The sequence below is a fragment of the Chiloscyllium punctatum genome, chromosome 2, assembly GCF_047496795.1.
Source record: "Chiloscyllium punctatum isolate Juve2018m chromosome 2, sChiPun1.3, whole genome shotgun sequence".
Lineage (NCBI taxonomy): Eukaryota > Metazoa > Chordata > Chondrichthyes > Orectolobiformes > Hemiscylliidae > Chiloscyllium > Chiloscyllium punctatum.
Window position 1 is genome coordinate 95,349,326 of NC_092740.1, and position 26,492 is coordinate 95,375,817.

Consider the following 26,492-nt stretch of genomic DNA (forward strand, 5'->3'; position numbering starts at 1 on the left):
TAGCGAGAGACAGTATAGAGACAGAGAGTAGCAGTGGAGGGATGCTTTTCGGATGGAGGGCTGTAACTAGTGGTGTCCCACAGGGATCAGTGCTGGGACTTCTGCTGTTTGTGGTCTACATAAATGATTTGGAGGAAAACATGGCTGGTCTAATTAGTAAGTTTATGGCTGATACAAAGTTTGCTGGAGTTGTGGATAATGAGGAAGAATGTCAGAGGATATGGCAGGATATAGATCAGTTGGAGGCATCAGCAGAAAGATGGCAGGAGATTAATCTGGTCAAAAGGTCAAGTACAGATGGAAATTATACAGTGAATGGCAGAACCCTTAGGAGTATTGAGATGCAGAGGGATCTGGGTGTGCAGGTCCACAGATCACTGAAGGTGGCAGCATAGGTAGATAAGATAGTAAAAAAGGCCTTTTCATGCTTGCCTTCATTGGAAGGGGTAATGAGTATAAGAATAGGCAAGTTATGCTACAGCTTTATAGAACTTTAGTTAGGCCACTATTGTGTACAGTTTTGGTCACCACACCACCGGAAGGATGTGGATGCTTTGGAGAGGTACCGAAAAATTTAACTGGGCTATTACCTGGTATGGGAAATTTTAGCTATGAAGAAAGGTTGAATACTGGATTTGTTATCACTGGAACACAGGAGGTTAAGGTGTGACCTGGAAGAAGTTTAAAATTGGCATGGATAGATTGGAAAGTATGAGGTTTTTTCCAGGGGTGGAGGGATTAGATTAGATTAGATTACTTACAGTGTGGAAACAGGTCCTTCGGCCCAACAAGTCCACACCGCCCCGCCGAAGCGTAACCCACCCATACCCCTACATCTATATCTATATCTACCCTTTACCTAACACTACGGGCAATTTAGCATGGCCAATTCACATGACCTGCACATCTTTGGAGTGTGGGAGGAAACCGGAGCACCCAGAGGAAACCCACGCAGACACGGGGAGAACGTGCAAACTCCACACAGTCAGTCGCCTGAGGCGGGAATTGAACCCGGGTCTCTGGCGCTGTGAGGCAGTAGTGCTAACCACTGTGCCACCGTGCCGCCCACTACCACCGTGCCGTCCACAATACGGGACACAGATTCAAGATACGGGGGGGGGGAGCGTGATCACACAAAAGGTAGTGAGTGCCTGGAATACGCTGCCAGAGATGATGGAAACAGACAGAATAGCAGCATTCATGAAGCACCTGGATGAATTCACGAATTGGAAGGGAATAGAGGGATACAGATCCTGTAAGTGAAGATGGTTTTAGTATAGAAAGACAAAATATGTTGGTGTAAGCTTGGAGGGCCAAAGACCCTGTTCCTGTGCTAACTTGTTCTTTGATATCACTGTTAGAAACTCATTGAATATTAAGCTGGTGGGTTTTTAACTAGTGATCTGAATAATAACTATTGAGTCAAATTGAATATGGAAAAAAACTACAGAATGTTGTTAAATGTCCCCATTGTGATTAATTAAATTTCAATTTCATCCTTAGCCCCATGTGTGTCTGACCTTTATTGGATTGTTGTGAGAATTCTTTAATAGCTGCTTGGATGGTTTGTTGATGCCACCATGTCTGACATTGGAATTCCTCATTAACGAATGTGTAAACCATTTCAAGGCAAAAGAGGTAAAAAGTTTTCACCACAGGAATTGCAAGATCTCTCAACACAACTTTTTATTGTAGTCAGTGGCAAGCTAGTGTTCTTACTTCACTGTAAACTGCAAAAACTAGTCTCCTGAATTGATCAAACAATGATGGAGTATTAATAGTTTTCTCCTCTGTCAGTCTCATTAAAGATACAATTCCACAGCCTTCTAGTATCCCATTCAAAATGTCAATTTTTCATGTGTGAATTTGGATAATGGGGAGCATAGATACTGAACCTGATGCCTTCACAAACGATGTCTGCACCCACTAGTCTTCAGGAGAACTAGCAATGAGTTTTTGAATGAATGGTACAAACCTAATTGCTTAAATAGATGTTGATGTCTATTGAAAAGTAAAATATGTCATCCTTAATAGTAAAAAGAAAATAAATGGGACCTGGTCACGTTCATCAGAATGTAAAGAGAATACAGAAGAATAAAGACTAAATAATATTTATTAACAATTTGTGTCCTCCAATACACTAGTATGGGGATAAGAAGCTAAATAAGATTTAACATAAAAGACACAATTGGATTTGAGAATGAACATAATTAATAGAATGTATGGCAGGCCTTAAATTCACAACTTTTTCAACCAATAAGAGTGATGGAGTCAAGCTGACCCTGATAATAGTAGTTTGGTCGAGGATACCACACAATTGCAATCAGCAATGTTCATATTTGCACATTAGTGCACTTATCTTGCATTCCTGAGTGCTTTTATTGTTATTACATTTAAGATGTTAGTATTTATTCAGAATATCTACCCTTAAAACTACTAGATGATAAATAGGTAATAGTTGGTAAAACTGGTCTGACTTACATAGCAAAAGACAAAATCTGTAAAGTACAGTGAACTGACAAGACTAAAAGAACAGACTTGATGTTTTACAGCCTTTTTGTTTTAAATTCCAGGTCAGACCTCATTACTGCTCAAATTTCATTTTTAATATTAGAGTCTTATCATGGCACTGTCAAATTTATCATATGTCTCTGGCTTTATATTTACATTTTTCCCCAATGTGACTTGTTTGTACTTCTCTTTTTACTTTCGAAATTCAGTGATATTATTCTGGCCCTACCTCTATTCCTGTTCAGTAATGGTAACTTTAAAATCGATGAAAAGTGAACAAATTGAATTTATAAGTCTTACATTCTGATGTATGATAGCCAAGGATCCTCCAAATAAGGAATAGATTATGGTGTGACAAAATCCATTTATGAATTTATGGATATAACTGCTTAACAGTCTGTCTAGTGAAAATTTTAACATCTGTTGTTTATCCAAGATGTTAATGAATTTATCAATTATTACATTTGATGTTGTGTAGTAATCATGTATTTTCTTGAGGTTGCCACTAATTTGGGTTAACTGTCTGAAGGAATGGATGCCCCCACTAGACCCCCTGTAATATGTGAAACCACTCCAGAGGAAGAGAAGTTTAACTTTCAAACAAAAACTGAATTTCCATTTAAACTTCAGTCATTTAAATTTTCTTTTAAATTCAATGGTAAAGATGTTACCTTTTTATAAATGGAAAAAATTGTTCCAATGGAAACAAGACAGTCAATGTTAGAAGAGCCATCTAGTGGATCAAAGCAGACAATGTACTTCCCCTGAAATTTAATAAGAGGACAGTCAGTACAGACAGCATTTCTTCCACACAACCTTGTCTATATTGTGAGAAAACACTACTACAAAAGATGCAACAATTGAGATTTTTGATGTTTATAAACTTTTTCTTTTACTCTTCACTTTCTTTTCCATTTCAATATTCAGCATCAGCATGCACAGACACACCACTCAGGTCTGACACTCAGGTGAAAGAAGAAACATGGCCAGCATTTTGCTCCTGTACCTTTCACTAGATTCTGACAAAAGGTCATCAAGCTGGAAAAACTGGCTGGAAATTTATGGAATTGAGAGAGCACCCTGGAAGGCAAAGGAGTCAAGGGGCCAAAGGACATGGGGTAGCTTATCCCATCGCATTCCCACTACCACTGGAATTTACCAGCAGCATGAAAGGTGCGGCCCACCTGTCTGAAGTCTGTTTAGACTCTTGGGTGGGCAATCCAGGACTGCTTGTGGCCAGGAATACTTTAGTTGCAGACCTGGGGGTACTGGTCCTCTACATTGAGCCCTCTTTCAGCAAAAGACCTCTCCCTCAGAACCATGAATCCATGCTCTGAGAAATCACATCCCTTCCATCATCACACCTCAGCCCCAAATCAACAGTCTGACAAGCCCCAGGTGAGCCCAAACCTACTTACCGAATTCTGGGCACTGCCCTATGTGCCTAATCTTGCTTGGTTGCAGATCTAGTATTGACCAGCACTCCCAGTGTGACTGTTAGGACTGAAGACCTGCTAGAGAATTATCATTTGTCTGATTCATTGGCAGCTCTGGGGTGGGGAGAGCAGACCTGCCACTTTATAACGTTCAGAACTTCACTCACAGGCCAATAATTGATAGTTCTAAAAATTGGGTTGGTCTGATCCCTAACTGGCCATGGGGGAGGTTTGTTCTGACTCTGCAGCCAAAGTCAGAGTCAGCACTCCAATTGAATTTTAGCTGTTATCATTGTGTATCTATTCACAATGCTGCCAGATGCTGCAGCACGGTGACTAAGTGGTTAGTATTGCTGCCTCACAACACCAGTGATCTGGATTCAATTCCAGTCTTGGGTGACAAGCTATGTGGAGATTGCATGTTCTCCCTGTGTCTGCACGGTTTTCCTCTGGTTGCTCCGGTTTCCTCCCATTGTACAATGATGTGCAGATTAGATGGCTTGGTCATGCCAAATTGTCCATAGTGTCCAGGGATGTGCAGGCTAGATAGAATAGCCATGTGACATGCAGGGTTGCAGGTAGGAGAGTGGGACTCAGGGGGATAGTCTTTGTTGGGTTGGTGTGGACATGATGGGCCAAATGGCCTGCTTCCATCCTTTAGGGATTCTGTGACTTGCTGAGCAGTTTTTGTTTTCATTTCAGACCTCCAATGTTCAGTATTTTATTTTTGCACAAAGCAGAAGTTATTGAAAAACATGGAGGTATTACTGATTTTCCTTACGCCTTACTAAGAGAAACCAACTCAACAGAATAAAGACGACAGACATAAATTCCTTTGATCCTTATGGCCCAATATCATAATTGCTTCAATTTCCCACAATGTTTACATGGAGTTTTATGTAAAGATAAAAGCAACTTACACAACATTACTACAGTAGGTTCTGGATAATATTCAATTTGGAACATTAAATGCAGACAAGTTGGTGAAATGGCAGGCTAGTATCATATGAAATTCAATGAGAGAAGTGTGACCTGATTTATTTTGATTGGAAGAATACAATGTAATTTTTTTTTAAAAAGTGCAATTATAATAGGTATACAGACAGAAGGACCTGGGTATGCACATGAGTAATTCCTTGAAGGTGGGAGGAAAGGTTACAATTACAGTTAATAAACTATATAGCAACCTAGGTTTTACTAATAGAGCTATGCAGTACAAAGGCAAGGAGGATATGTTAAACTTGGCTAATATTTGAATTTGACCTCAATTGGAGCAATGTGTCTACTTCTGGCACCACACTTTGGAAAAGATGTGAAGGCATTAGAGAGAGCGCAGAAAAAGATTCATAGAATGGGCCCAAGAATGAAGGACTTCAGTTATGGAGATAGAATTTACAGCTGGTTTCCTTGGCAGTGAGAAACTTGAGGGGAGATTTGATAAGTAAATTGTGACGGGTCTGACAGATTGGATAAGAAAGAACTGTTCCCATTGTAGGAAGAATTGGGAATGAGTACAGATTTGAGGAAATTAGCAAAAGAAGCAATGGAGACTTGAGAATCTTTTTCAGACAGGATGTACTTAAGATCTGGAACTCTATGCCTGAGATTGAGGGGAGGTAGGTTCAGTGAAAATTCAAGAGGAATTGGATTAAGATCTGAAAAGAAGGAATGTACATGGTTACGTGGAGAAGGCAGAGAAATGGCACCAGGGACATTCTCATTTAGAGAGCTGGTGCAGGTATAATGGGCTGAAAGGCCTCCTTCTGTGCTATAATATTTTATGGGCTGAATCTTACAGTTTTAGACTAAGTTGAATTGCATAGCCTTTGTTTTGCTGTGAGGCCTAGCAAGCTTTCTCATATTTTACCAAACATGCTGCATTAATCACCTACCATGCCCTACGGTGTCTTTAAAATCTAATTCCAGCCTTAACTTATCATATGTCGTCATTCTTGGAACAACTTGCCACTCAGCAGATATCTCAAAATTCAAAGGTATCCCTTGCAGGTACATTTAAAATCCTATTGTACATCCAGACAAATACTCAATCCTGAAGTGCCTGGCACAATTCCTGAAATTAATGCCTCACTTTATGACAGGGTCCTGCTGGACAGGATGATGCAGTAGGTGGGACTTTCTCTGTGACTATGAACAGCAGTGGAGACCATGACACTAGGCCATGCCAGCCTGGTCTGAGGTTACCACTCAGGTCAGTGTAATCTAGCCTTCTGGAAGAATGCCCAACAATATATTTAAAAGGTCAATGTCCTTCTCAACTCTGCCAGCATAAGTGCCATCAGCTTCTCTCTCATATGCCACAATATCTCTGCTGCTACACCTCCTTCAGACCAGGCCTCAATCGACCATTCTGTTGAACACCCACAATATCTTCCCTCATTTGCTGTCACCTACTCTAATCACAGATAAAACTAACTCTGCCTTATCAGTCTCTTGGGGCACTGCCCGGAGAACACAAAGGTAATAACATGCCATTTTCATTTCCTAAAATAGCTGCCTCTCTCTCATTCCAGTAAGACAGAAATATTCAATGGTCTGCCTGATATTCAGTGCCTCACACCTTATGTGGACAGCATCTCGATTCTGACCACCCTAAGTGCCTGGTGAACCATTTGAAGCCCTTGGACTGATAAAGGCTGCCCCTGACTTAGAGTACCAGGACTCCCAGAGCAAAGACTATCCTCTGTGGCTTGACACAGGGCAGCTGACAACCTTGACAAGCTTCCATCCATATCTTCACTAAACAGAAAGGAAGATCAAAATAAAAGAGCCTGGAATCTCTGGCTGAGGGGGAAAAGCACAAAAAGGGAATGCAAAGCAAAGTTTTGGTGAGGATCAGGTGGGCTCAGAGTGAACGAGCACAGAGCCCAAGAAATCCAGGCATGAGCTGGCTGTGGATCCCTAACTGCATGGTTTGTGCTGCAGCATTTCAATGATAGTTGCTGGTGCAACCGGAGATGCAATACAGAAATTCGGAAGCATCTTTTAAGTTGAGCGGAGATGTGCCACGAGGATTGTTAGAGCTGAAAATGTGTTGCTGGAAAAACGCAGCAGGTCAGGCAGCATCCAAGGAGCAGGAGAATCGACGTTTCGGGCATGAGCCCTTCTTCAGGAATGAGGAAAGTGTGTCCAGCAGGCTAAGATAAAAAGGTGGGGAGGAGGAACTTGGGGGAGGGGCGTTGGAAATGCGATAGGTGGAAGGAGGTTAAGGTGAGGGTGGTAGACCACCGTGGGGGTGGCGGCAGAGAGGTCAGGAAGAAGATTGCAGGTTAGGAAGGTGGTGCTGAGTTCGAGGGTTGGGACTGAGAGAAGGTGGGGGGAGAGGAAATGAGGAAACTGGAGAAATCTGAGTTCATCCCTTGTGGTTGGAGGGTTCCTAGGCGGAAGATGAGGCGCTCTTCCTCCAGCTGTCGTGTTGCTATGGTCTGGCGATGGAGGAGTCCAAGGACCTGCATGTCCTTGATGGAGTGGGAGGGGGAGTTGAAGTGTTGAGCCACGGGGTGGTTGGATTGGTTGGTCCGGGTGTCCCAGAAGTGTTCTCTGAAACATTCCGCAAGTAGGCGGCCTGTCTCCCCAATATACAGGAGGCCACATCGGGTGCAGCGGATGCAGTAAATGATGTGTGTGGAGATGTAGGTGAATTTGTGGTGGATATGGAAGGATCCCTTGGGGCCTTGGAGGGAAGTAAGGGGGGAGGTGTGGGCGCAAGTTTTGCATTTCTTGTGGTTGCAGGGGAAGGTGCCAGGAGTGGAGGTTGGGTTGGTGGGGGGTGTGGACCTGACGAGGGAGTCACGGAGGGAGTGGTCTTTTTGGAACGCTGATAGGGGAGGGGAGGGAAATATATCCCTGGTGGTGGGGTCCGTTTGAAGGTGGCAGAAATGACGACGGATGATACGATGTATCTGGAGGTTGGTGGGGTGGTAGGTGAGGACCAGTGGGGTTCTGTCCTGGTGGCGATTGGAGGGGCGGAGCTCAAGGGCAGAGGAGCAGGAAGTGGAGGAGATGCGGTGGAGAGCATCAATCGATCACGTCTAGGGGGAAATTGTGGTCTTTGAAGAAGGAGGCCATCTGGGTTGTTCGGTATTGGAACTGGTCCTCCTGGGAGCAAATGCGGTGGAGACGAAGGAATTGGGAATATGGGATGGTGTTTTTACAGGGGGCAGGGTGGTGGGAGGTGGTGTAGTCTAGGTAGCTGAGGGAGTCGGTCGGTTTATAGTAAAGGTCTGTGTTGAGTCGGTTGCCCGAGATAGAAATGGAGAGGTCTAGGAAGGGGAGGGAGGAGTCTGAGATGGTCCAGGTAAATTTGAGGTCGGGGTGGAAGGTGTTGGTAAAGTGGATGAACTGTTCAACCTCCTCGATGACGGGAGCACGAGGCAGCGCCGATATAGTCATCGATGTAGTGGAGGAAAAGGTGAGGGGGTTGGGGGTGGTGCCAGTGTAGCTTCGGAAGATGGACTGTTCCACATATCCTACGAAAAGGCAGGCATACCCTTCCACTAACACCCTCCTTCGACTGACTGAACTGGTCCTCACTCTGAACAACTTCTCTTTCCAATCCTCCCACTTCCTCCAAACCAAAGAAGTAGCCGTGGGCACCCACATGGGCCCCAGCTATGCCTGCCTCTTCGTAGAATACGTGGAACAGTCCATCTTCCGCACAGTTCCGTACACTGGGTCTCTTGGCTGACGCTGCTGCACATCTCACCATAGCTTACTTTACTCAGGCTCCTATAAGATACTGCCTAATGATTCTGTGCTCCTTTAAAGAGTGTTAACAATCAAAATAATGTGCTACTAGCTACAAGATGTTGATAGCATTGTGCAAGTTTAAATTCACAAATACGTAGTAAATACATACGTGAAATTAGAGGCTACTCCTAGATGGGACAATGAGAAATATTTAGTGCATTGGGTCATAGAGTCATACAGCATGGAAGCAGACCCTTCTGCCCAACTGATATATGCTAACCAGGTTTCTTAAGCTAAACTAGTCCCATTTGTCTGTGTTTAGCCCATATCCCTCTAAACCTTACCTATTCATGTTCAAATGTCTTTCAAATGTTGCAGCTGTACCTGCATCTACCACTTCCTCTGGCAGTTCATTCCATATATGCATCACCCTTTGCATGAAACAGTTGCCCTCAATGCCTTTTAAATGTTTCCCCTCTCACCTTGAGATTATGCTCTCTAGTTTTGAAATCCCCTACCTAGGGGAAAAGAACTTTGCTGTTCACCTTATCTAGGCCCTCATGATTTTATAAACATTTATAAACCTGGCACCCTTTCCAATTTAATAATATCCTCCCTAAAGAGTATATATTATCCCCAAATCATATACAGCGTACGGTGGTATTTATCCAAACACCAAATGCCTTCCAATTTTAAAGAAAATGGTGCCTTTACAATAAACACAAAACCCCAGGAACTAACCTGCTGATCTGAATCCACGATGATGGCATCGTTTTCTTCTTCAGACACAAGAACACAAGTGCTGAATGAAGATTTTAACATGTTCATTACCATGTCATTGGCAAGAACATCAAGCTTCTTCACCTCATCTCCTGTCACATTGACTGTGCTTCCAGAAAGCCCATAACTAGAAAACGAGTTGGATAGCAGCATTATTATTCAAGAAGGGTATGTACAAACCAACATTCATTTAACATTTCTGTTAAATTGGTGCATTCAATATCTGCGAATACTGTTCAAGCTAATATTTTACTAAAGTTCAACAACCTCTATTACTGATATTTGCCCTGTTTTAAACATCAATATCTTATTTACAAACAGTCGAGGAGTGATATGTCTTATTGGTTTTTAAAAAGCCCTTAGAATTAAACAGGCTCAGTTCTTAATGAACAAAAACAGAGAGCAATCCTTGTAGCTGGAGATCACTTTGTTGTGATCATTATTGTGCATTAAAGAGTGTTATTTGATAACTCATTTATACAGCTAATTGTCTGCCGCTGTAAACAGACAAAAAGTGTCATTAAGATATGGTCATCTTTTGGCAAGAAGGAGTCATACTATAACTGGTTTTATTATTTAACATATATGGTCCATCATTTCAGGTGTAAAAGGAGGATGCTGGAATGCAGATCATTAAAGACAATTGTCTCTCACTGTCCTATTATACAGATGCAAAAGTTCTGTCATAAAACTAATCCTTTTCTCTCAGTTATGAGCTGAGGGGGCATCAGGCTAGGTTTGTTTATATCTTTAATGTGAAAATCACATCACAATGGCAAGCCAGGAGGTACATTAGTATAATATTACATCATACACATTCCCATTTTCCTCCAAAAGAACACAAAAAATGATTTTATTATTTACTGAATTAAGTTTTTCCCCGATGTTTACAACTATTCTCATACATGAGCAGTTTGTTATTCTCATCAGTCTTTGCACATGCATTGCATACTTAAATCATGCAGGTCTCTTAATGATACATTTATCATCATCACTGTTCTTTCATTTGAGTAATATTGTTTCTCTAGGGAAAACATTGTTCCCATGCCACTTCTTGTTGTAGTGACTGCCATTGTTCCCATTGTTGGGATGTTGCAGATCTCTGTGACTGTTAGTTTGGGCAAATGATGAGTTTTCCCAAATGGTTGACTGTGCTGAAGGAACAGCTTCTCCAGTTGCATGTATGTGTATCTGATTACAATGATATTTGTTAATTCACAATTGAAGTGACAATTGCTCTGCATGGATCCCAAGATCTTTGGCATGATGATGGTTGAGAGTGTTGAATGTTTGTATCCTGACTGCCTTTCCAATGTTCAACATTGATGAAGAAATGTGGCTTTCCACCATTTTACCTTGATTTTATCAGTTATGCATGTTACCACTTCTGGCTTTACTAGCTTTTTTGAAGAATAGTTTGTGCGAGGTATGAACTTGTACTGAACTACTCTCCACTTGAAGATTGCTTTGTATACATCAGTGTTGCATTTTCTCAATTCATATACAATTTATTTGGCAACTTTCACTGCCACTTCAGTCTTTCCATTTGACTGACCACAGTAAGGTGATGATATATGGTCTTGTATTTGTCAATTCTTGGAGATGGCTGACTTCTTCACTCGTGAACTTGTCACTCATTGCATATCTGAAATACTTTGACAATTGAAGTTTGTTTTTGGGTATTTAACAATCTCAATGTTTGTCATTGATGTCAGCTGACCTACTTCTTAGTAGTCATAATGGTAGTCTATGGTAACAAAATAATCAGATCCTGTGTGAAAAAGGCTACACTCAGTTTTATTAAATGGCCTGTCTGGGATGTCAGATGTCATTAGTGGTCCTCAATACAAGAAGCATTGCACTGCTTCATGTAATTATTGATTTCATTGTTCATATTTGACCAGTAGAGATATTCTTTTGACTTCCTCAGACTTCATTTAATTTCTTTAGTAGTTTCCATAATGTGTTTTAGCATTCCTCCTGTTGGTAAAACAATTTTTTTTAATATATTGTATCTTGCATAGTTACTTTATCTTTGTATGCCCAGACACATTTTTATAAATGCAATAATAACTTTCAGGCTTGAAGAACAGCTTTTCATCACTACTTCTTACAACACTTAGAAAGTTGCACCTTGTTTGCTAGTTTGCTTGATTTGAGCAAGGTGATTGTTTGTTTGGTTCAGTGTGTCTGCTGGGTGCTGCTGCTGCTGTTTGAAGCAGCAAGAATTCACACTGTAACAACGTCTTACATAGGAAGTGCTCCTCTTGACTGTATGCCAACAATGTACATCTGTTTTCTTTACTTGTATGTTACATCCAAATTGTTATTACAGTTACAAAGATACATTCTCTCAGACACTTTGGAGCAGATAGTAGAGGGTTGAGGAAAATGATCTGAAGTGGTTTGAAGTCAGGCTTGATTTTCACATTGTCTAATGCAAATAGGTACTGATGAAAATGTTCACAAGCAATGATTCACTGTCATTTCCACTCCAGGAAGCTGAAGCTAACTATTTCAGACTACCTTCATGATATTCTCTGGAGCTGTGGAAATGCCAATGGCATGAACAGCCATCTGTATATTGGATACAGCATCCAAAAAGTAGTTAGAAAGCTGTTGCAAATGTCTTTTGACATGTTTAAGGTTATCAGTCCAAGCTTCAGACTGCTCCAACTGAGATGAGTGGCTTTTGTTTGCTATATGTGGATCTAGAATTCCAGAGCTTTATTCTTGTCATTGCACTGGGACTCTTTGCACAACTATGAATCCATCATGGGAGTCACAAACTTGCTTTAAAAGGGATTCATTTTCAGATCATAATTATGAGCCACTGCACCTGGTCCACGAAGGGCATTATATTGCATGATGCACTGGTGTCTATCTGACATTTTATTCTGAGTTGATGTGTTCCTTCCACAGTGTCAGTCCAAAAGTCACAAAGCTATTGACTAGACTGGAACAACATATTATAATGGGTACAGTGGCCATCTGTAATTGCTCATCATATTTCTTTTTAGCCAACTGTTTGAGTATAAAATAAATTTGTGCTTTAGTAGTGAAAGCACTGCTTTCCTTTTATGTGGTGTCCTTTGCATACTACTGTTTATCCCCAAGCACTCTGCTCTTTCAGTTTGGAATATCTATCAGCATAACTCAAGGACACCCACACACACTTATAAACCAGCACTTCTGTCCATATCAATTTGCTTTCTGAGAGTAGGATTCTGCTCAGTAGATGTGCCCTCACTATGGAACCTCTCATGCTTATTCCAATCCTGTCTTTACTTCGATTGTCTTGCAGTTGCACAAGTTCACAGGATTCTGATAACTATTTTAATACAGTGACATTTTGATTATTTGATTCTTTTTTCATTTAATATGGAACACATACCATTCATAAGCTTATTCACTTGGGATTTGAAACGTGCCATCAAGGCTTCAAAAAGGTTGCTGTCCATTTTTTTGGTCTCAAGAGAGATTTAGGATGGAAATTCTCTCCTCGACAATGATAAAAGTGTGCCTATTCTTAGCTGTTCTGACTTGTTAATTGCAATTTTGGCAATTTCATAACATCGTCATTGCAACTGAAAAGACTACAAGTTTTGCTACATATCACCTTTCATTTCAAAAACAGTGTTAGGAGAGAAATATTTGCAGATATTGTACCTTACCCAGTGCTTTCAGCTGTAACCAGCTTCTTTGTTACATTTTTGTGATTTACTGATTTTTAGCAGCTTCCACCAACTTTAAAAAATTCAGTTTTTCCTTTTTCATTAGCTGGGTCTCTTTACAGCTCAGCACACTGAATCCTAGCTCCACTTCAACACCATGTAATAAGCTCACAGAGCAACACTGCAATTTATGGCTGTGCTACCGTGTCAAAAGGTGCTATCTTTCAGAAAAGCTGGAGCCCATTCAGTGTGCTCTGACGATTGTAAAGGACGCCTTGAAACTATCAAAGTAGTCTGGGCAGCTGCCCAGTTTCCTGGCCAATACTCATCCCTCAACCAACCGATGACATATCAGGTTACTGTTGTAGAAGCTTGATGTGAACAAAATTAGTTGCTGCTTTCCTTCACATTACTTCAAAAACTATATCATGCTTTGAGATGTCTACTGCTTGTAAAAAGTGCTGAACAAATTAAGCTTTTCTTTATCATCCAAATACCTGGTGACTATGTGGTGAACTCCCAGATACAGACGGATATCTGACTAGAAGTTCATGAAAAGTAATTAAAATTAGCCTGACCAGTTGAAATCAAAGATTTGGAGCTCATGAAATAGCTGGACAGAAGACTTTACTGAAATTATATTGGTGTAAAATTCAGGTATTGTTAGAACTCTGGAAAGCTAGGGAAGTAATTATTGGGTCTCTTACTGAGCTACTTGTATCATCGATACTTACTGGTGAGGTGCCGAAAGGCTAGAGATTGGCTAACGTGGTGTCACTGTTTTAAGAAAGGAGGTAAGGGCAAGGCAGGGCACTATAGACCAGTGAGCCTAACATCGGTGGTGGGTAAGTTGTTGGAGGAAATCCTGAGGGACAGGATGTACATGCATTTGGAAAGGCAAAGACTGATTAGGGATAGTCAACATGGCCTTGTGCGTGGGAAATCATGTCTCACAAGCTTGATCAAGTTTTTTGAAGAAGTAACAAAGAGGATTGATGAGGGCAGAATGATAGATGTGATCTATATGGACGTCAGTAAGATGATAAGGTTCCCAATGGGAGTCTGGTTAGCAAGGTTAGAATCTCATGGAATACAGGGAGAACTAGCCATTTGGATACAGAACTGGCTCAAAGGTAGAGGACCGGGGGTGGTGATGGAGGGTTGTTTTTCTACGGAGACCTGTGACCAGTGGAGTGCCCTAAGGGTTGGTGCTGGATCCACTACTTTTCATCATTTCTATAAATAGTTTGGATGGGAGCATAAGACATATAGTTAGTATGTTTGCAGATTACACCAAAATTGGAGGTGCACCATACAGGACCTTGATCAGATGGGCCAATGGGCTGAGAAGTGGCAGATGGAGTATAATTTAGATAAATGTGAGGTGCTGCATTTTGGGAAAGCAAATCTTAGCAGGACTTATATACTTAATGGTAAGGTCCTCGGGAGAACTGCTGAACAAAGAGACCTTGGAGTGCAGGTATATAGCTCCTTGAAAGTGGAGTTGCAGGTAGATAGGATAGTGAAGGTGTGCTTTCCTTTATTGGTCAGAGTACTGAGTACAGGAGTTGGGAGGTCATGTTGCGGCTGTACAGGACATTGGTTAGGTCACTATTGGAATATTGCGTGCAATTCTGGTCTCCTTCCTATCAGCAAGATGTTGTGAAACTTGAAAGGGTTCAGAAAAGATTTATAAAGGATGTTGCCAGGGTTGGAGAACTTGAACCATAGGGAGAGATTGATCAGGCTGAGGCTGTTTTCCCTGGAGCGTGGGAGGCTGTGGGTGACCTTAGAGGTTTATAAAATCATGAGGAGCATGGATAGGGTAAATAGACAAAGTTTTTTCCCCTGGGCTGGAGGCATTCAGAAGTATAGGGCATAGGTTTAGGGTGAGAGGGGAAAGATATAAAAGAGACCTAAGGGGCAACTTTTTCATGCAGAGGGTGGTACGTGTATGGAATGAGCTGCCAGAGGAAGTGGTGGAGGCTGGTACAATTGCAACATTTAAGAGGCATCTGGATGGGTATATGAATAGGAAATGTTTGGAGGGATATGGGGTGGGTGCTGGCAGATGGGACTAGATTGGGTTGGGATATCTGGTTGGCATGGACGAATTGGACCAAAGGATCTGTTTCCGTGTTGTACATCTCTACTCTATGACTCTAGCTCATGATCCTTGTAATGAAGTTTGAACTACAAATGTAGTGTCAACATGACTAGAGAGAATTAAGAAGTAGACTATTAAACTTTGCAAAACAGTACAAATTGTGCACCACTCAGACATTGACTTTTAAACAGACACCATAACTTATATTTGCCTAACAACAAGGTAGCTGAAAATGTGTTGCTGGAAAAGCGCAGCAGGTCAGGCAGCCTCCAAGGAACAGGAGAATCGACGTTTCGGGCATCAGCCCTTCTTCAGGAATTCCTGAAGAAGGGCTGATGCCCGAAACGTCGATTCTCCTGTTCCTTGGAGGCTGCCTGACCTGCTGCGCTTTTCCAGCAACACACTTTCAGCTCTGATCTCCAGCAGCTGCAGTATGCAATTTAAAGAGTCTTAGGAATTAATCAAAGGAAGCTCAAGAAATATATAGACACTGTAGTTGTTTAAATCTACTGCTTTTCTGCTGGTGCAATATTTCAGTCTTTCAACTCAGTGCAGTTTGAAATTTAGAAGATAATACTGGTGCATTAGCAAAGAGTTGATTTTCTGGCTGCTGCTGTTTTGTTTTTTTATTATATAATTCCAAGGAAATATGACTTTAGTTCAGGTTGGTCAGTCTTTTATAAACTTTCACAGATAGCACTCTTTTATCACCATATGAATTTTTAAAAAAGGTACTAGAAGAATGTATTAGATCATAAAAAGATCATAGCATTTCACAGTTAGTTCTACTATGTTGTGGCCATTACGGAGACTTGGATAGCACAGGGGCAGGAACGGTTGTTGGATGTTTCAAAATGAATAGGAGGCGGGGCAGAGAGAGAGAAGGTAAAAGAGATGGAGGAGTGATATTGCTAAATCAGTGATCACAACTGCAGGAAGGGAAATCATTGAGGAAGGTTTGTCTGCAGAGTCAGTATGGGTGGAAGTCAAATAGGAAAGGAGCAGTAACTTTGTTGGGAGTTTTCTACAGGCCCCTCAATAGTAACAAACACATGGAGGAGCAGATTCTGGAAATGTGCAGAAGTAACAGGGTTGTTGTCATGGGCGACTTCAACTTCCCTAATATTGATCGGAACCTACTAGTTTGGATGGAGCAATTTTAGGCAGGTGTGTCCAGGAAAGATTCTTGACTCCATATATAGATAGGCCAACTAGAGGGGAAGCCATATTAGATTTGGTGCTTGGCAACAAACCATACCAAGTGTCAGATCTCTTGGTGAGAGGGCATTTTGGTGCCAATGACCACAACCCAATGACTTTTACTATAGTCATGGAGAGGGATAGGAGCAGACTGTGTGGGAAAGTATTTAATTGGGGGAGGGGGAATTATAATGCTATTAGGCAGGAACTGGGGTGCCTAAATTGGGATCAGATGTTCTCAGGGAACTGCACAACAGAAATGTGGAGGTTGTTTAAGCAGCATCTGCTTATAGTGCTGGACAGATTTGTCCCACTGAGGCAAGGGAGGGAAAGTTGAAAGAACCTTGGGTGACAAGGGATGTGAAACATCTAGACAAAAGGAGGAAGGAAGCTTATGTAAGGTGCGGAGACAAGGATCAGACAGGGCTCTAGAGAGTTACAAGGTAGCCAGGAAGGAACTGAAGAATGGACTTAGGAGAACTAGGAGGGGGCGTGATAAAGCTTTAGCGGGTAGGATTAAGGAAAACCCTAAAGGTGTCCTACACTTGCTCGAACAGGTTGATGTTAGGAAGGAGGATGTGCTGAAAATCTTGAAATACATAAAGATCGACAAACTTCCTGGGCCAGACAGGGTATAGCCAAGGTTTCTACAGGAAGCGAGGGAAGAGATTGCTGCACCTTTGGCAATTAGCTTTGCATCCTAACTGTCCACTGGAGTAGTACTAGATGATTGGAAGATGGCAAAAGTTATTCCCTTGTTCAAGAAAGGGAATAGGGACAATCCTTGTGATTACAGACCAGTCTTAAGTAAATGGTGGGCAAAATGTTGGACAGGATTGAGACAGGATTTATGATTACTTGGAAAACCATAGTTTGATTAAAGATAGTCAGCATGGCTTTGAGAAGGGCAGGTCACACCTCACAAGCCTTACTGAATTCTTTGAGGATGTGATAAATCACATTGATGAAAGTAGAGCAGTGAGTGTGGTGTACATGGATTTTAGCAAGGCATTTGATAAAGCTCCCCTTTGAAGTCTCATTCAGAAAGTAAGGAGGCATGGGATACGGGGAAACCTGTCTGTCTGGATACAGAATTAGCTGGCCCATAGAAGACAGAGGGTGATGGTAGATGGAAAGTATTCAGCCTGGAGCTTGGTGACCAATGATGTTCCAGAGATCAGTTCTGGGACCTTTGCTCTTTGTGATTTTTATAAATGATTTGGATGAGGAAGTGGAAGGGTAGGTTAGTAAGTCTGCTAATGACACAAGGGTTGGTGGAGTTGTGGATAGTGTGGAGGGGTGTTGTAGGTTGCAATGAGATATTAGCTGAAAATGTGTTGCTGGAAAAGCGCAGCAGGTCAGGCAGCAAACAAGGAACAGGAGAATCAACGTTTTGGGCATCAGCCCTTCTTCAGGAATGAAGAAGGGCTAATGCCCAAAACGTCGATTCTCCTGTTCCTTGGATGTTGCCTGACCTGCTGCGCTTTTCCAACAACACATTTTCAGCTCTGATCTCCAGCATCTGCAGTCCTCACTTTCTCCTGCAATGAGACATTGACAGGATGCAGAACTGGGTTGATAAGTGGCAGATGGAGTTCAACCTGGAAAAGTGTGAAGAGAATCACTTTGGAAGATCAAATTTGAATGTAGAATATAGGGTTAAAGGCAGGATTCTTGGCAGTGTGGAGGAACAGAGGGATATTGGGATCCATGTCCATAGATCCTTCAAAGTTGCCATCCAGATTGCTAAGAAGGCATCTGGTGTGTTGGCTTTCATTAGCAGGGAGATTGAGTTTAAGAGCTGCGAGGGCATGCTGCAGTTCTCCATAGAGTCCAGATTAGACCTCATTTGTAATATTGTGTTCAGTTCTGGTGCCTCATTATAGGAAATATGTGGAAGCTTTAGAGAGGGTGTAGAGGAGATGACCCAGATGCTGCCTGGACTGGAGGATCTGTCTTATGAAGAAAAGTTGAGGGAGCTAGGGATGAGAGGTGACTTGATAAAAATGTACAAGATGTTGAGAGCCTTGGATAAAGAGGATAGACAGAATTTTTCCAAAGGTGGAAATGGCTATCACGAGGGGGCATAATTTTAAGGTTATGGGGAGATGTCAGAGGTGGGTTCTTTACACAGAGTGGCGAGTGTATGGAATGCACTGCCAGCAGTGGTCATAGACTCAGATACATTAGGGACATAAGTGATTCTAGGATAGGCACATGGCAGTTAGTACATTAAAGGGTACATAGGTTAGTCTGATCTTAGAATAGGATAAAAGGCCAGCACAACAGAGGGCTGAAGGGACTGTACTGTTATGTACCATTCTATGTATGGTCTTACTTCAGACAAAACTTAATTTTTATATTCTTATATTTTTATGTACCTGGTTTGATGAAATAGGAAAGCCAGAAGGTGTTGGATTGGGGAGGATAGTGGAGATAATAATTAAAATAAGCTATGTTCAGTTTCTTCATTTTGTATTATTCTCTAAGACAGTCAAGAGAATAATTCATCTTCAGAACATTAATTTCTTGCAAATGTCCAAATTAAACAGCATACATTGTGTAATTGAAATCTGAACAATCAATCAATTCCTTTGTTTAAAATATTTATATTTGTTAATATTATGCAAAAGTTGTAGTTTTTCAGAGGCATAATCTGTTTGGACTTTGAAATAAGCTAATAATTAATGCTGTGCAAATATTTTCCATCTACATTGCAACAGTTTAAAGCTCTTGCTGATATAGAACACTGAACTTTTGAGCAAGCTAAGGGAAATGGATGTGAACCTAGGAGATCTAGTTAATAAGTTTGCAGATGACACCAAAATTGGAGATGCAGTGGATAGTGAAGAAGGTTACCTCGGAGTAAAACAGAATATTGAGCAGATGGGCCAATGAGCCGAGGAGTCGCAGACAGATTTATATTTAGATAAATGTGAGGTGGTGCATTTTGAAAAGGCAAATCTGGACAGGACTTATACACTTAATGGTAAGGTTCTGGGGTGTGTTGCTGAACAAAGAGACCTTGGAGTGCAGGTTCATAGCTCCTTGAAAGTGGAGCCACAAGTAGGCAGGATGGTGAAGAAGGCATTTGGTATGCTGTCCTTTATTGGTCAGAGCATAGAATATAAGAGTTGGGAAGTCATGTTGTGGCTGTACAGGATATTGGTTAGGCCAGTTTTGGAATACTGTGAGCAATTCTGTTCTTCCTGCTATTGGAAGGATCTTGTGAAACTTGAGAGGGCTCAGAAAATACTTAGAAGGATGTTGCCAGGGTTAGAGGGTCTGACCTGTAGGGAGAGGCTGAATAGGCTGGGGCTGTTTTCCTTGGAGCATTAGCGGCTGAGGGGTGACCTTCTAGAGGTTTATAAAATCAGGAGGGGCTTGGTTAGCGTAAATAGCCAAGATCTTTTCTCTGTGGTTGGGGAGCTAAAAGTTAGAGGGCATAAGTTTAGACAGCGAGAGAGAGAGAGATTTTAAAACGGACCTAAGAGGCAACTTTTTCACGCAGAGGGTAGTGGGGTATGGAATGAGCTGCCAGACAACGTGGTGGAGGCTGGTACAACTACAACATTTTTAATGGCATCCGGATGTGTGTATATGAATAGGAAGGGTTTAGAGGGATACGGGCCAAATGTGACTAGATTTACCCAGGATATCTTGTCGGAATGGAGGAATTGGACTGAAGGGTTTTTTTCTGTGCTGTACATCTCAATGACACTATGACTCTTAAGTATCCATGAAGAAGCATGATTTCACAAACAAAAAAAAGTGTAAAAAAGTGTTGTAACTTTCCAAGTAACTGTAATGTTGTCACACCAACATACATAGTTCATGGAATCACAGCCTAACCCAATTAAATTAAAATATTATGTTTTCAAAGAAGGGCTAGTTGCAAACTAATCAGAGTCAAATTTGTACTGATGCCCTTTTGAATAAGCATAGTTTGAAAGTTTCCTACTAAACACACTTTCAAACATGAAGTCCAAAGGTCTTAATTTGCAAAATAAAAACTGACTTCGTTTAGTGAATGATGTTTGATTAGTTATGATGCAATTAACCTTGCATTACCTGATATGTGGACTGAACTTTACAATGATAAAGTTTTTTAAAAATAAAATGGTCTTTAAGATGAGTTCCTAATAAGAGGCAAAATCAGAATAGTATGTAATGTGTATTCTAACAGACCGTGTTTGCACAGCCATTTGCTGTTTATTTTACAGTTGGATAAATGACCAGCTCCCTGCACAATGAGCTTCTTGAACTCCGAGCTCCTGGTTGTGCACCATGAACCTAGCTAAGTAAAATTTAAAGGACTTAGCATTTAGTTTATCAACATCAGTAGTGTCAAGACAACAAGAGGAGGGGTTAAAAGCACACATTCTTTAAATATGGAAGGAACCTCTCCATGTCACCCTTCACTCTTAAAAGATGCCCAATATAGGGAATTGTCCTGGGATAAACGTAAAGTGATTAGCGTCTGGTATGTAGGTGCTGAGACACAATAGATTGTTGGAAGCCACTGAACTTATGGGAGTAGTAGTTTTATTTTGTTCAGGTAGGTCATGGTATTATGCATAGATCCTGAAGTCCAAAGATGGAAATTACTTTTGGACGTTCTCCAGTGCTATCATGTGTACAGTAGTGACCAGTGGACGAATGAAAAAGGGCAAGTGTTCAACCTGCTTTAACCTATTAGTTACCCATTTTGTACATACACACAGAACTAATTTCTAGATAAAGCAAATACATAGTAACTAGTTTCAAAACTCCTAGATGCATAGCACGTCCACGATGAACATGAACTGGTGTCCTGTGTGTGCTTTTGGTGGGTCAGTGGCAGATGCAACTAGTCCAGTTTTAGTATTTAGTAGCTTCACTTAGTTTCATGCTTTCCATTAAATGTAATATGAAATTATATACATCCTTCAGTATGAATGTTAATAGATAAAAAAATCATTTTAAGGGATTTATTCCTATAAGGGCAGGAACCTAACTAACCTTCATTCTTCCATTTATAATGGATAAAATGTAGCCGAGGTTACTTATACTTCATACATGATTTGCACTGGTGTAGACTTCCAAATGAAGATTACATGCATCATGTGTATGGAAGGATACAGAGTAGGCAACTAGGTCAGGAAATGTATGCAAAACAAAGAAACAGTAAAAGGCAAATGGTGATTTTTTTTTTGGTACCCTTTTCAAACAATTCCTAATGGAATTTCACATTTTAGTGGCTCTATGTATGATAGTAGCTAACGATCACTGTCAGAGCAATTTCAGTACTGTACAACAGTTGAAGAACTGCACTGGAAAAAAGTAGGGGCAACAAAAGTCACAGATCTAGAACACTGGTTCTTTCATCAAGAGTAGACATGCTTAGTGTTTCCAGAATTTCCGATTATTATCCCAGTGGGGGTAAATAGTTATGAAAATTCAAATTCGTCAAGTCAGAGTTTTGAAACAGCATGAAACAAAACCTTTAGCACCATTCAAACATCTCATCCCATTTTCCAGCACTTGGCTCAGTTACAGCATTTCAAGCATTCATCTAAATAGTTTTTAAATGTCTTGAGAGTCCCGCCACCCGTCTGGCTATAAGATCCAGATACAACCCTCTGGGTGCAAAACTATGCCCTTAAATTCTCTCTAAACAACCTGGTCCTGACCTTAAAAACTGTGCTCCCTGGTTATTGACCTCTTTATTAAGTGGAAATGTTTCTCCCTACTGACCCTGTCTATGCCCCTCAGAACTCTATATCTCAATCTGATCCCCTCAGCCTTTTCTGCTGAGGAAAACAACATCAGGCATCTAGTGTCTTTTTACAGTCAAAATGCTCCAGCCAGGTAACATCCTGATGTATCACTTCTGCACCCTCTCTAATGCAGTCACATTCTTCCTATAGTTTGGCTACCAGAATTGTACACAGCACTCTAACTGTGGCCTAAAGATATATCCAACTTCATCATAACCTTCTTGCTCTTGTATTCATTCTTTTGACTATTGAGTCAACTATCCCATTCTATTATCAACAAGATGTTTTCTTGATAGATTCAAAAATGGCTCAATAAAAATTGAAATTCAGCAGGAGTGGCAGCATCTGTGGGAAAAGGGCAGAGTTAATGTACTCTTCAGCAGAACCGATAGCAGCTAGAAGAAAGTGGAATTTTGCGAAGGTATTACAGTTGAGAGAGAGAGAGAGAGAGAGAGAGAGAGACGACTGACTGTGTGGAGTTTGCACATTCCCCCCGTGTCTGCTTGGGTTTCCTCCAGGTGCTCCAGTTTCCTCCCACAGTCCAAAAACGTGCAGGTCAGGTGAATTGATCATGCTATATTGCCCGTGTTAGGTGAAGGGGTAAATGTCAGGGAATAGGTCTGGGTGGGTTGCGCTTCGGCAGGTCGGTGTGGACTTGTTGGGCTGAAGGGCCTGTTTCCACACTAAGTAAGTAAGCTGAAGGTGTGACAATAGGACTATGTGAAGATGTGTAGACTGTGTTAAAAGCAACCAAAGTCAAATCAGGACCAGGTTGGAGAGTGTCTAAAAATCAAAGGATATAATCAGGCTCTGAAGTTGTTGAACTTGATGTTGAGTCCTAGAGACTTGAAGGGACCCCAAATGAAGAATGAGGAGCAATTCTTCGAGGTTGGACTGAGGCTTGCTGGAGCACTGCAACATGCCTACCACAGAAATGTCAGCATGGGAACACGCTGATGAGGCAAAGAAAGGAGGAAGAAAGTGTGGCTGGTCGTGGTATTCTGTTGGCAGTAACAGAAATGGCGGCCTGTGATCCTTTGGATGCAGAGGCTCACGGGGTGGTAAGTAGGACTGGGGTGGGGGAGATCCTATTTTTGAGAGAAGAGAGAGAAGAGATAAGGGCAGAAAAGGAGCTGATGGCCCTGTCAGTCATGGCAATGGAGAACACACGGATTGAGAAAAAGAGGTGGACATTTCTTAGGTCCCCTGCAGAATATGGCATCATCAGAACAAATGTGATGGTGATGGAGAAGATGGGATGGATTCCTTAAAGTAAGCAGGGTGTGCAGATGTACAGTCAAGGTAACTGTGGGAGTCAATCAGTAGCCAGCTCATCCCAGAATTGGAAACAGAGACTTTTGAGGAAGGTAAGGAGAAAGATGTGGTGTAGGTGACAGCAGGAAGCAAATTGATAATTTTTTCCTATTCCAAATGAGAGAAAGAGAAGCATTTCAAGTGATGCACTGGGGAAAGAGTAGGATTGGAACCAGGAATGTACTTCATACCTCTCAAAGTGACAGGCATTACTCAGGCCCATGTGACAGCTATGGCCACATCTTTGATCTGAACACAGTTGAGAGGGATTAAGGGAGAAGATGAGCTGAGCCAGGTGATGAAGCGTGCTGGTGGATGGAGATGGTTCAGGCCTCTTTTCCAGGAAGAAGCGGAGAGCCTTAGGACAGCCTGATGGGGGATGGATGTAGAGAGGGACTGCACGTGAAGTTGGAAGTTTCAAAACGGATGTAAAGCATCAGAAGAATCCCAGATGTAACTGGGGAGGTACTAGACAAGGGGAGAAAAAACTCCAGTTAAGGTAGGAAGAAATAATTACCAGGGAGCAGAAGTAGGCAGAAACAATGGGGAAGGTGGTAGAAGGGGCAAACTTGGTGTTCACCATCCAAAAAAAAACTCGATTAAGTCATAGTAAAAGAACCACACCTTTGTTAATTAGTGTGGTGGAATTTCAATATTAAGTGAATGACAGAACCAAGAGTGGCACTGGAAATATAATGCTGTACACAGTAACAGGACATTTTTCATTCCATCTGCACAGTGACGCTTGCCAGATTTGAAATTGCAACATCTTTAAAGTAATGAGGAGGTGATATCAAAACAGGGAGTGAAGTAGTATTGTTTGGAAGTAACTAATAGGAACACAATATTCTGTTTTACATTGCTGTGTGAGCATGAGGCAGCACTTCCTGTTGTACAAACCTGCGCTCTCCTATTGGGAGATTGGCGGTACGCACCTCCTAACTTTTAAAATACACTAAAAAGGACTAAATGGAACGCCGAAACATTTTGTTTTTCTTTCTTGTATGAAACAAAAAAGAAATTTAAAAAGGTGGATGAAAATGTTTTCGAGCACAACCGAACGTTAATAGTACAGAAATACAACCAGGGTCAGCATTCGATGTGTTTGATAGAGCTTGTATTGCAATATACAAACTACGCTTTGTGAAATGCTTCTAAAATTGTATTGTAGATTTACTTCCTCCATAAAGCAGCTACTACAAATCCATGCCAAAAATCAGACTGCAACGGATCTGAAACCGGAGGAACAGAACATACTTGCTTAACTTGTGGGGCGACGTTGCTAACAGCGTGAAAATACGAAACAAACTTTCAGAAACTATAACACTGGCCCAGGGAGAAGTGAATGGTTTTCGTTAAACTGCCGACTAACTACTTGAGCCAACATATTTCACAAGGTCCCCTCGGGGTTCAGGGTCTGCAGCGTGCGATTACTTGCAGAGAGGGGGATACGTACAGATTAGCGATACCAGCCTTCCTGACGGCCGATGAGATGGCTTTGACAGCAGTGTACAGAGCGCTGAGAAGCTGATTCAATTCGCCGGTGCCTTTCGCCTTTCTGCCCTCCTCGAGCATGAAACGAGTCACCGTGACAAGGTTGGTATCGAAAGGAGAGCGGTCTGACATGTTTCTTCCCGATTGCTCGCTTAAGGAAGAGAGTGTACAGTCAGGGAGCGATGGAAAGACTGAGCTGCTGAATGAAGCAACTCAAAAAGCCACACCACAAACTTCAAGAGGGAGGCACCTTTTAGATCAGCACTTTCAGCCAATCCTCTAATGATCCAGCCCAGGAAAGAGGAGGGACTCCTTCACAGAACAATCAAGCCAAATCTGAGTGGCTAACTGAAACTGGGTAAAGTTCACATGGAAATGGGAATAAACAAGTGGTACGGCACCTAATTTATTGACGTTGCTTTTTGAAGTAAATTTCTGTTGGTGTGCACGGTAGTATTTTTAAAACACACCCATCCTAATGATGTATAATGATGACATACAGTTCCTGCTATAAAGTGTCTTTCAGTGATAAACGAGGAATATCATCTATGAGATTACATTTAAATTATGAAGCTATCACAGTGATTTTACCGAACGTGATGAAATCTGGAACTGCTGTCAGTTTATTTCAAAGTTCAGGGGGTCAGTCACTTGACGCGTGCCCCTCCCTCCTCCACAATGAGATCTTCAAATCAGATCAGATCCTGAGCTCTTACTGCTTTAGCTGCTCCTGAAAGTCATTTTAAAAAATTGACAGGAACTTCCACTCTTTTATTCCCTCCATCTAAGGACAAAAGGAAATTCTAGAAATTTGAACGTGTTCGTGTGATGTGGGAAGTGGAGAACTGGAACTTTGGTAATTGTAATTAACTGAAGTTATCCTTGAAACATAGACGTGTTAAAGGAACTTCATCCCTCCACACTCTCTCAATCCCAGTTGATATTGGTTAATTTTGCAGGGTTTTGAAAGCAATGGTTGGAACTGGAACTTGCTTTCTAATGCAGATGTCAAACAGCAAAAAAAAGAGCCGGTATGTTGGGAAAATACTGACGCCCATATTTAACGTAAATGCATTTGTTGCTGTGGGAAACTCCTGCAAACCTGATATTCAAATATGTTCAGGCCAATAACGTCGTGTTTTAACCGTACATTCTGTCTTTTGCACTCAATGCTTGGTTTTTCTGGAACTGGTCAGGTAAATAGAGGTGAGAGGTTTGACAGCCCAGAAAACACTGAGATCTCGCAGTTGCTTCCCTGTCTTAGGTAAAGGATTTTACTCTCAAGACAGAGAGTGTGCTTTCATCGCATTGGAGGCAATTTCCAAGACTTCAGAGGGTCATTTTTGCTACCTTGAAGTTTTATGCCTTTGATCTAAAATTCCCAGCTCTCAATCAGCAACTTTGGGGCAACACTCAGAGCTTGAATTTGTATCTCTAATGACGGACAAGAGGAACAAAACTTAAAGTAACAGCAGCTGCCTTTTCCTCAACCACTTGTCATTTCACAGGG

The 26,492-nt window shown here is 41.5% G+C and overlaps 1 protein-coding gene across 1 annotated transcript in view; it reads right to left on the reverse strand.

Moving 5' to 3' along the window:
• The window catches only part of LOC140486874 (fructose-1,6-bisphosphatase isozyme 2-like), a 30,622-nt gene extending 5,400 nt beyond the window's left edge, over positions 1-25,222 (reverse strand). Inside the window, exons 1-3 of the mRNA XM_072585915.1 lie at positions 24,945-25,222; positions 9,396-9,561; positions 3,183-3,275 (exon numbers count right to left, since the gene is read on the reverse strand). Of these exons, the coding sequence (XP_072442016.1) occupies positions 3,183-3,275; positions 9,396-9,561; positions 24,945-25,114 (429 nt within the window). The 5' untranslated portion in view covers positions 25,115-25,222. The remainder of the gene's footprint in view (positions 1-3,182; positions 3,276-9,395; positions 9,562-24,944) is intronic.
• Between the last annotated feature and the right edge of the window lie 1,270 nt (positions 25,223-26,492).